The sequence below is a fragment of the Sebastes fasciatus genome, chromosome 24 (genome assembly GCF_043250625.1).
Source record: "Sebastes fasciatus isolate fSebFas1 chromosome 24, fSebFas1.pri, whole genome shotgun sequence".
NCBI classification, from domain to species: domain Eukaryota; kingdom Metazoa; phylum Chordata; class Actinopteri; order Perciformes; family Sebastidae; genus Sebastes; species Sebastes fasciatus.
The window spans coordinates 1,231,103-1,243,821 of record NC_133818.1 but is presented as its reverse complement, the minus strand read 5'-3'; the positions used below and the strand labels follow the sequence as shown (position 1 = coordinate 1,243,821).

Below are 12,719 nucleotides of genomic sequence, written 5' to 3'. Positions count from 1 at the left end.
CAGTACTACATACAGTACTACATACAGTACTACATACAGTACTACATACAGTACTACACAGTACTACATACAGTACTACACAGTACTACATACAGTACTACATACAGTACTACACGACGATGGTTCCATTCCTACACAGTACTACATACAGTATTTCTACACAGTACTACATACAGTACTACATACAGTACTACACAGTACTACATACAGTACTACACAGTACTACATACAGTACTACAATACACAGTACTACACAGTACTACATACAGTACTACATACAGTACTACATACAGTACTACATACAGTACACATACAGTACTGCAACAGTACTACATACAGTACTACATACAGTACTACATACAGTACTACATACAGTACTACATACAGTACTACACAGTACTACATACAGTACTACATACAGTACTACATACAGTACTACACAGTACTACATACAGTACTACACAGTACTACATACAGTACTACATACAGTACTACACAGTACTACATACAGTACTACACAGTACTACATACAGTACTACACAGTACTACATACAGTACTACATACAGTACTACACAGTACTACATACAGTACTACATACAGTACTACATACAGTACTACACAGTACTACATACAGTACTACATACAGTACTACATACAGTACTACATACAGTACTACACAGTACTACATACAGTACTACATACAGTACTACACAGTACTACATACAGTACTACATACAGTACTACACAGTACTACATACAGTACTACATACAGTACTACATACAGTACTACATACAGTACTACACAGTACTACATACAGTACTACATCACAGTACTACATACAGTACTACATACAGTACTACACAGTACTACATACAGTACTACACAGTATTACATACAGTACTACATACAGTACTACACAGTACTACATACAGTACTACACAGTACTACATACAGTACTACATACAGTACTACATACAGTACTACATACAGTACTACATACAGTACTACACAGTATTACATACAGTACTACATACAGTACTACATACAGTACTACATACAGTACTACACAGTATTACATACAGTACTACATACAGTACTACACAGTATTACATACAGTACTACATACAGTACTACATACAGTACTACACAGTACTACATACAGTACTACATACAGTACTACATACAGTACTACATACAGTACTACACAGTACTACATACAGTACTACACAGTACTACATACAGTACTACATACAGTACTACATACAGTACTACATACAGTACTACACAGTACTACATACAGTACTACATACAGTACTACACAGTACTACATACAGTACTACACAGTACTACATACAGTACTACATACAGTACTACATACAGTACTACACAGTACTACATACAGAACTACATACAGTACTACATACAGTACTACATACAGTATTACATACAGTACTACACAGTACTACATACAGTACTACACAGTACTACATACAGTACTACATACAGTACTACTACAGTACTACATACAGTACTACATACAGTACTACACAGAACTACATACAGTACTACATACAGTACTACACAGTACTACACAGTATTACATACAGTACTACACAGTACTACATACAGTACTACACAGTATTACATACAGTACTACATACAGTACTACACAGTACTACATACAGTACTACATACAGTACTACATACAGTACTACATACAGTACTACATACAGTACTACACAGTACTACATACAGTACTACATACAGTACTACACAGTATTACATACAGTACTACATACAGTACTACACAGTACTACATACAGTACTACACAGTATTACATACAGTACTACATACAGTACTACACAGTACTACATACAGTACTACACAGTACTACATACAGTACTACATACAGTACTACATACAGTACTACATACAGTACTACATACAGTACTACACAGTATTACATACAGTACTACATACAGTACTACACAGTACTACATACAGTACTACACAGTACTACATACAGTACTACATACAGTACTACATACAGTACTACACAGTACTACATACAGTACTACATACAGTACTACACAGTACTACATACAGTACTACACAGTACTACATACAGTACTACATACAGTACTACATACAGTACTACACAGTACTACATACATTACTACACAGTACTACATACAGTACTACATACAGTACTACATACAGTACTACACAGTATTACATACAGTACTACATACAGTACTACATACAGTACTACATACAGTACTACACAGTACTACATACAGTACTACATACAGTACTACACAGTACTACATACAGTACTACATACAGTACTACATACAGTACTACATACAGTACTACACAGTACTACATACAGTACTACACAGTACTACATACAGTACTACATACAGTACTACATACAGTACTACACAGTACTACATACAGTACTACTACAGTACTACATACAGTACTACACAGTACTACATACAGTACTACACAGTACTACATACAGTACTACATACAGTACTACATACAGTACTACACAGTACAGTACTACATACAGTACTACACAGTACTACATACAGTACTACACAGTACTACATACAGTACTACATACAGTACTACATACAGTACTACACAGTACTACATACAGTACTACATACAGTACTACATACAGTACTACACAGTACTACATACAGTACTACACAGTACTACATACAGTACTACATACAGTACTACACAGAACTACATACAGTATTACATACAGTATTACATACAGTACTACATACAGTACTACACAGTACTACATACAGTACTACATACAGTACTACATACAGTACTACACAGTACTACATACAGTACTACACAGTACTACATACAGTACTACATACAGTACTACACAGAACTACATACAGTATTACATACAGTACTACATACAGTACTACATACAGTACTACACAGTACTACATACAGTACTACACAGAACTACACACAGTACTACATACAGTACTACATACAGTACTACATACAGAACTACATACAGTACTACACAGTACTACATACAGTACTACATACAGTACTACATACAGTACTACACAGTACTACATACAGTACTACACAGTACTACATACAGTACTACATACAGTACTACACAGTACTACACAGAACTACATACAGTACTACATACAGTACTACATACAGTACTACATACAGTACTACATACAGTACTACACAGTACTACATACAGTACTACACAGTACTACATACAGTACTACATACAGTACTACACAGAACTACATACAGTATTACACAGTACTACATACAGTACTACATACAGTACTGTGTAGTACTGTATGTAGTACTGTATGTAGTACTGTGTAATACTGTATGTAGTTCTGTGTAGTACTGTATGTAGTACTGTATGTAGTACTGTGTAGTACTGTATGTAGTACTGTGTAGTACTGTATGTAGTACTGTATGTAGTACTGTATGTAGTACTGTATGTAGTACTGTATGTAGTTCTGTGTAGTACTGTGTAGTACTGTATGTAGTACTGTATGTAGTACTGTGTAGTACTGTATGTAGTACTGTGTAGTACTGTATGTAGTACTGTATGTAGTACTGTATGTAGTACTGTGTAGTACTGTATGTAGTTCTGTATGTAGTACTGTATGTAGTACTGTATGTAGTACTGTGTGTAGTTCTGTGTAGTACTGTATGTAGTACTGTGTAGTACTGTATGTAGTACTGTATGTAGTACTGTATGTAATACTGTATGTAGTTCTGTGTAGTACTGTATGTAGTACTGTATGTAGTACTGTGTAGTACTGTATGTAGTACTGTGTAGTACTGTATGTAGTACTGTATGTAGTACTGTATGTAGTACTGTGTAGTACTGTATGTAGTACTGTATGTAATACTGTATGTAATACTGTATGTAGTTCTGTGTAGTACTGTATGTAGTACTGTATGTAGTACTGTGTAGTACTGTATGTAGTACTGTGTAGTACTGTATGTAGTACTGTATGTAGTACTGTATGTAGTACTGTGTAGTACTGTATGTAGTACTGTATGTAGTACTGTATGTAGTACTGTGTAGTACTGTATGTAGTACTGTGTAGTACTGTATGTAGTACTGTATGTAGTACTGTGTAGTACTGTATGTAGTACTGTATGTAGTACTGTATGTAGTACTGTGTAGTACTGTATGTAGTACTGTGTAGTACTGTATGTAGTACTGTATGTAGTACTGTATGTAGTACTGTGTAGTACTGTATGTAGTACTGTATGTAGTACTGTATGTAGTACTGTGTAGTACTGTATGTAGTACTGTGTAGTACTGTATGTAGTACTGTATGTAGTACTGTATGTAGTACTGTATGTAGTACTGTGTAGTACTGTATGTAGTACTGTATGTAGTACTGTGTAGTACTGTATGTAGTACTGTATGTAGTACTGTATGTAGTACTGTATGTAATACTGTGTAGTACTGTATGTAGTACTGTATGTAGTACTGTATGTAGTACTGTATGTAGTACTGTATGTAGTACTGTGTAGTACTGTATGTAGTACTGTATGTAGTACTGTATGTAGTACTGTGTAGTACTGTATGTAGTACTGTGTAGTACTGTATGTAGTACTGTATGTAGTACTGTGTAGTACTGTATGTAGTACTGTATGTAGTACTGTATGTAGTACTGTGTAGTACTGTATGTAGTACTGTGTAGTACTGTATGTAGTACTGTATGTAATACTGTGTAGTACTGTATGTAGTACTGTATGTAGTACTGTATGTAGTACTGTATGTAGTACTGTATGTAGTACTGTGTAGTACTGTATGTAGTACTGTGTAGTACTGTATGTAGTACTGTATGTAGTACTGTGTAGTACTGTATGTAGTACTGTGTAGTACTGTATGTAGTACTGTATGTAATACTGTGTAGTACTGTATGTAGTACTGTATGTAGTACTGTGTAGTACTGTATGTAGTACTGTATGTAGTACTGTATGTAGTACTGTATGTAGTACTGTGTAGTACTGTATGTAGTACTGTATGTAGTACTGTGTAGTACTGTATGTAGTACTGTGTAGTACTGTATGTAGTACTGTGTAGTACTGTGTAGTACTGTATGTAGTACTGTATGTAGTACTGTGTAGTACTGTATGTAGTACTGTATGTAGTACTGTGTAGTACTGTATGTAGTACTGTATGTAGTACTGTGTAGTACTGTATGTAGTACTGTGTAGTACTGTATGTAGTACTGTATGTAGTACTGTATGTAGTACTGTATGTAGTACTGTATGTAGTACTGTGTAGTACTGTATGTAGTACTGTATGTAGTACTGTATGTAGTACTGTGTAGTACTGTATGTAGTACTGTGTAGTACTGTATGTAGTACTGTATGTAGTACTGTGTAGTACTGTATGTAGTACTGTTGTAGTACTGTATGTAGTACTGTATGTAGTACTGATGTAGTACTGTATGTAGTACTGTGTAGTACTGTATGTAGTACTGTATGTAGTACTGTATGTAGTACTGTATGTAGTACTGTGTAGTACTGTATGTAGTACTGTATGTAGTACTGTATGTAGTACTGTGTAGTACTGTATGTAGTACTGTATGTAGTACTGTGTAGTACTGTATGTAGTACTGTATGTAGTACTGTATGTAGTACTGTATGTAGTACTGTGTAGTACTGTATGTAGTACTGTATGTAGTACTGTATGTAGTACTGTATGTAGTACTGTATGTAGTACTGTGTAGTACTGTATGTAGTACTGTGTAGTACTGTATGTAGTACTGTATGTAGTACTGTGTAGTACTGTATGTAGTACTGTGTAGTACTGTATGTAGTACTGTATGTAATACTGTGTAGTACTGTATGTAGTACTGTATGTAGTACTGTGTAGTACTGTATGTAGTACTGTATGTAGTACTGTATGTAGTACTGTATGTAGTACTGTGTAGTACTGTATGTAGTACTGTATGTAGTACTGTGTAGTACTGTATGTAGTACTGTATGTAGTACTGTGTAGTACTGTATGTAGTACTGTATGTAGTACTGTATGTAGTACTGTATGTAGTACTGTGTAGTACTGTATGTAGTACTGTATGTAGTACTGTATGTAGTACTGTGTAGTACTGTATGTAGTACTGTATGTAGTACTGTGTAGTACTGTATGTAGTACTGTGTAGTACTGTATGTAGTACTGTGTAGTACTGTATGTAGTACTGTATGTAGTACTGTGTAGTACTGTACTGTGTAGTACTGTATGTAGTACTGTATGTAGTACTGTATGTAGTACTGTGTAGTACTGTATGTAGTACTGTGTAGTACTGTATGTAGTACTGTATGTAGTACTGTGTAATACTGTTGTAGTACTGTGTAGTACTGTATGTAGTACTGTATGTAGTACTGTATGTAGTACTGTGTAGTACTGTATGTAGTACTGTATGTAGTACTGTGTAGTACTGTATGTAGTACTGTGTAGTACTGTATGTAGTACTGTATGTAGTACTGTATGTAGTACTGTGTAGTACTGTATGTAGTACTGTATGTAGTACTGTATGTAGTACTGTGTAGTACTGTATGTAGTACTGTGTAGTACTGTATGTAGTACTTGTATGTAGTACTGTATGTAGTAGTACTGTATGTAGTACTGCTGTATGTAGTACTGTATGTAGTACTGTATGTAGTACTGTGTAGTACTGTATGTAGTACTGTATGTAGTACTGTATGTAGTACTGTGTAGTACTGTATGTAGTACTGTATGTAGTACTGTATGTAGTACTGTATGTAGTACTGTGTAGTACTGTATGTAGTACTGTATGTAGTACTGTATGTAGTACTGTATGTAGTACTGTATGTAGTACTGTGTAGTACTGTATGTAGTACTGTATGTAGTACTGTATGTAGTACTGTATGTAGTACTGTGTAGTACTGTATGTAGTACTGTATGTAGTACTGTATGTAGTACTGTGTAGTACTGTATGTAGTACTGTTGTAGTACTGTATGTAGTACTGTGTAGTACTGTATGTAGTACTGTGTAGTACTGTATGTAGTACTGTATGTAGTACTGTGTAGTACTGTATGTAGTACTGTATGTAGTACTGTATGTAGTAGTACTGTATGTAGTACTGTATGTAGTACTGTGTAGTACTGTATGTAGTACTGTATGTAGTACTGTATGTAGTACTGTATGTAGTACTGTGTAGTACTGTATGTAGTACTGTATGTAGTACTGTGTAGTACTGTATGTAGTACTGTATGTAGTACTGTATGTAGTACTGTATGTAGTACTGTATGTAGTACTGTATGTAGTACTGTGTAGTACTGTATGTAGTACTGTGTAGTACTGTATGTAGTACTGTATGTAGTACTGTATGTAGTACTGTATGTAGTACTGTATGTAGTACTGTGTAGTACTGTATGTAGTACTGTATGTAGTACTGTATGTAGTACTGTATGTAGTACTGTATGTAGTACTGTGTAGTACTGTATGTAGTACTGTATGTAGTACTGTGTAGTACTGTATGTAGTACTGTATGTAGTACTGTATGTAGTACTGTATGTAGTACTGTATGTAGTACTGTGTAGTACTGTATGTAGTACTGTATGTAGTACTGTGTAGTACTGTATGTAGTACTGTATGTAGTACTGTGTAGTACTGTATGTAGTACTGTATGTAGTACTGTGTAGTACTGTATGTAGTACTGTATGTAGTACTGTATGTAGTACTGTATGTAGTACTGTGTAGTACTGTATGTAGTACTGTATGTAGTACTGTATGTAGTACTGTATGTAGTACTGTGTAGTACTGTATGTAGTACTGTATGTAGTACTGTGTAGTACTGTATGTAGTACTGTATGTAGTACTGTATGTAGTACTGTATGTAGTACTGTGTAGTACTGTATGTAGTACTGTTGTAGTACTGTATGTAGTACTGTATGTAGTACTGTGTAGTACTGTATGTAGTACTGTGTAGTACTGTGTAGTACTGTATGTAGTACTGTATGTAGTACTGTATGTAGTACTGTGTAGTACTGTATGTAGTACTGTATGTAGTACTGTGTAGTACTGTATGTAGTACTGTGTAGTACTGTATGTAGTACTGTATGTAGTACTGTATGTAGTACTGTATGTAGTACTGTGTAGTACTGTATGTAGTACTGTATGTAGTACTGTGTAGTACTGTATGTAGTACTGTGTAGTACTGTATGTAGTACTGTGTAGTACTGTATGTAGTACTGTATGTAGTACTGTATGTAGTACTGTATGTAGTACTGTGTAGTACTGTGTAGTACTGTATGTAGTACTGTATGTAGTACTGTATGTAGTACTGTGTAGTACTGTATGTAGTACTGTATGTAGTACTGTGTAGTACTGTATGTAGTACTGTATGTAGTACTGTGTAGTACTGTATGTAGTACTGTGTAGTACTGTGTAGTACTGTATGTAGTACTGTATGTAGTACTGTGTAGTACTGTATGTAGTACTGTATGTAGTACTGTATGTAGTACTGTGTAGTACTGTATGTAGTACTGTGTAGTACTGTGTAGTACTGTGTAGTACTGTATGTAGTACTGTATGTAGTACTGTGTAGTACTGTATGTAGTACTGTATGTAGTACTGTGTAGTACTGTATGTAGTACTGTATGTAGTACTGTATGTAGTACTGTATGTAGTACTGTATGTAGTACTGTGTAGTACTGTGTAGTACTGTATGTAGTACTGTATGTAGTACTGTATGTAGTACTGTATGTAGTACTGTGTAGTACTGTGTAGTACTGTGTAGTACTGTATGTAGTACTGTATGTAGTACTGTATGTAGTACTGTGTAGTACTGTGTAGTACTGTATGTAGTACTGTATGTAGTACTGTATGTAGTACTGTGTAGTACTGTATGTAGTACTGTATGTAGTACTGTGTAGTACTGTATGTAGTACTGTATGTAGTACTGTATGTAGTACTGTATGTAGTACTGTGTAGTACTGTATGTAGTACTGTGTAGTACTGTATGTAGTACTGTATGTAGTACTGTGTAGTACTGTATGTAGTACTGTATGTAGTACTGTGTAGTACTGTATGTAGTACTGTATGTAGTACTGTGTAGTACTGTATGTAGTACTGTATGTAGTACTGTATGTAGTACTGTATGTAGTACTGTGTAGTACTGTATGTAGTACTGTGTAGTACTGTATGTAGTACTGTATGTAGTACTGTGTAGTACTGTATGTAGTACTGTATGTAGTACTGTGTAGTACTGTGTAGTACTGTATGTAGTACTGTATGTAGTACTGTGTAGTACTGTATGTAGTACTGTGTAGTACTGTATGTAGTACTGTATGTAGTACTGTGTAGTACTGTATGTAGTACTGTGTAGTACTGTATGTAGTACTGTATGTAGTACTGTGTAGTACTGTATGTAGTACTGTATGTAGTACTGTGTAGTACTGTGTAGTACTGTATGTAGTACTGTATGTAGTACTGTGTAGTACTGTATGTAGTTCTGTGTAGTACTGTGTAGTACTGTATGTAGTACTGTATGTAGTACTGTATGTAGTACTGTATGTAGTTCTGTGTAGTACTGTGTAGTACTGTATGTAGTACTGTGTAGTACTGTATGTAGTTCTGTGTAGTACTGTGTAGTACTGTATGTAGTAGTACTGTATGTAGTACTGTGTAGTACTGTATGTAGTACTGTATGTAGTACTGTGTAGTACTGTATGTAGTACTGTATGTAGTAGTACTGTATGTAGTACTGTATGTAGTACTGTGTAGTACTGTATGTAGTACTGTTGTAGTACTGTATGTAGTACTGTATGTAGTACTGTGTAGTACTGTATGTAGTACTGTATGTAGTACTGTGTAGTACTGTATGTAGTACTGTATGTAGTACTGTGTAGTACTGTATGTAGTACTGTATGTAGTACTGTATGTAGTACTGTATGTAGTACTGTGTAGTACTGTATGTAGTACTGTGTAGTACTGTATGTAGTACTGTGTAGTACTGTATGTAGTACTGTGTAGTACTGTGTAGTACTGTATGTAGTACTGTATGTAGTACTGTGTAGTACTGTGTAGTACTGTATGTAGTACTGTATGTAGTACTGTATGTAGTACTGTGTAGTACTGTATGTAGTTCTGTGTAGTACTGTGTAGTACTGTATGTAGTACTGTATGTAGTACTGTATGTAGTACTGTATGTAGTTCTGTGTAGTACTGTGTAGTACTGTATGTAGTACTGTGTAGTACTGTATGTAGTTCTGTGTAGTACTGTGTAGTACTGTATGTAGTTCTGTGTAGTACTGTATGTAGTACTGTATGTAGTACTGTGTAGTACTGTATGTAGTTCTGTGTAGTACTGTATGTAGTACTGTATGTAGTACTGTGTAGTACTGTATGTAGTACTGTATGTAGTACTGTGTAGTACTGTGTAGTACTGTATGTAGTACTGTATGTAGTACTGTATGTAGTACTGTGTAGTACTGTATGTAGTTCTGTGTAGTACTGTGTAGTACTGTATGTAGTACTGTATGTAGTACTGTATGTAGTACTGTATGTAGTTCTGTGTAGTACTGTGTAGTACTGTATGTAGATGTAGTACTGTGTAGTACTGTATGTAGTTCTGTGTAGTACTGTGTAGTACTGTATGTAGTACTGTATGTAGTACTGTATGTAGTACTGTATGTAGTACTGTATGTAGTACTGTGTAGTACTGTATGTAGTACTGTATGTAGTTCTGTGTAGTACTGTGTAGTACTGTGTAGTACTGTATGTAGTACTGTATGTAGTTCTGTGTAGTACTGTGTAGTACTGTATGTAGTACTGTATGTAGTACTGTATGTAGTACTGTGTAGTACTGTATGTAGTACTGTATGTAGTTCTGTGTAGTACTGTGTAGTACTGTATGTAGTACTGTATGTAGTACTGTATGTAGTACTGTATGTAGTACTGTATGTAGTACTGTATGTAGTACTGTATGTAGTTCTGTGTAGTACTGTGTAGTACTGTATGTAGTACTGTGTAGTACTGTATGTAGTACTGTATGTATTACTGTGTGTAGTACTGTATGTAGTACTGTATGTAGTACTGTATGTAGTTCTGTGTAGTACTGTGTAGTACTGTATGTAGTACTGTGTAGTACTGTATGTAGTACTGTATGTAGTACTGTATGTAGTACTGTATGTAGTACTGTATGTAGTACTGTGTAGTACTGTATGTAGTACTGTATGTAGTACTGTATGTAGTACTGTGTGTAGTACTGTATGTAGTACTGTATGTAGTACTGTATGTAGTACTGTATGTAGTACTGTGTAGTACTGTATGTAGTACTGTGTAGTACTGTATGTAGTACTGTGTAGTACTGTATGTAGTACTGTGTAGTACTGTTACCTTGCAGAGAGTAGCTCATGCTGCTGATTCGTGTACTCATGTACTTCTTGTCGTTGTGGTTGATTTTACCGGCTGAAACTAGACGATCGGCTTCCTTCAGCTTCTCTACTGCAGCCTGAACACACAGAGACCACGCCCCTTTAGTGACATCATCACCTTCTCTACTGCAGCCTGAACACACAGAGACCACGCCCCTTTAGTGACATCATCACCTTCTCTACTGCAGCCTGAACACACAGAGACCACGCCCCTTTAGTGACATCATCACCTTCTCTACTGCAGCCTGAACACACAGAGACCACGCCCCTTTAGTGACATCATCACCTTCTCTACTGCAGCCTGAACACACAGAGACCACGCCCCTTTAGTGACATCATCACCTTCTCTACTGCAGCCTGAACACACAGAGACCACGCTCCTTTAGTGATGTCACCACCCGAAGCCCCGCCCCCTTAGTGATGTCATCACCTGAAGCCCTGCCCCCTTAATGACATCATCACATGAAGCCCCGCCCCCTTAATGACATCATCACCTGAAGCCCCGCCCCCTCCAGGTTACAGTCACCAGGTGAGTCGATGATGGTTTCAGGTTTAACAATCATTATTGTATTAATACATTGTGTGTATTAGTACTACAGTATGTACTACAGTAGTACAGTGTGTACTAGTACTACAGTGTGTACTACAGTGTGTATTACAGTAGTACAGTGTGTATTAATACTACAGTGTGTACTACAGTGTGTATTACAGTAGTACAGTGTGTATTAGTACTACAGTGTGTACTACAGTGTGTATTACAGTAGTACAGTGTGTATTAATACTACAGTGTGTACTACAGTATGTACTACAGTAGTACAGTGTGTATTAGTACTACAGTGTGTACTACAGTGTGTATTACAGTAGTACAGTGTGTATTAGTACTACAGTGTGTACTACAGTGTGTACTACAGTAGTACAGTGTGTATTAGTACTACAGTGTGTACTACAGTGTGTACTACAGTAGTACAGTGTGTATTAGTACTACAGTGTGTACTACAGTGTGTACTACAGTGTGTAGTACAGTGTGCATTAGTACTACAGTGTGTACTACAGTGTGTACTACAGTGTGTAGTACAGTGTGCATTAGTACTACAGTGTGTACTACAGTAGTACAGTGTGTACTAGTACTACAGTACCTTGTGTACAGCAATGATTTCTGGGAAACATCCCAGCAGGCCTTTGTACTCGCTGTTCGTCTCCAACAGGAAGTGAAGGTCCTTCTGAGGCTGGGGGAGGTCAAAGGTCAGCAGAGATCAGCAGAGGT

At 36.1% G+C, this 12,719-nt stretch overlaps 2 protein-coding genes across 4 annotated transcripts in view; one reads left to right on the top strand and one right to left on the bottom strand.

Moving 5' to 3' along the window:
- The window catches only part of LOC141762963 (BCL-6 corepressor-like), a 114,453-nt gene that overhangs the window by 21,178 nt on the left and 80,556 nt on the right, over window positions 1-12,719 (top strand). The window lies entirely within an intron of this gene.
- LOC141763078 (sorting nexin-9-like) overlaps window positions 132-12,719 on the bottom strand; it is a 34,011-nt gene continuing 21,423 nt past the window's right edge. The window contains exons 14-16 of the mRNA XM_074627356.1: window positions 12,592-12,681; window positions 11,390-11,532; window positions 132-141 (exon numbers count right to left, since the gene is read on the bottom strand). Coding sequence (XP_074483457.1) covers window positions 132-141; window positions 11,390-11,532; window positions 12,592-12,681 — 243 coding nt within the window. The remainder of the gene's footprint in view (window positions 142-11,389; window positions 11,533-12,591; window positions 12,682-12,719) is intronic.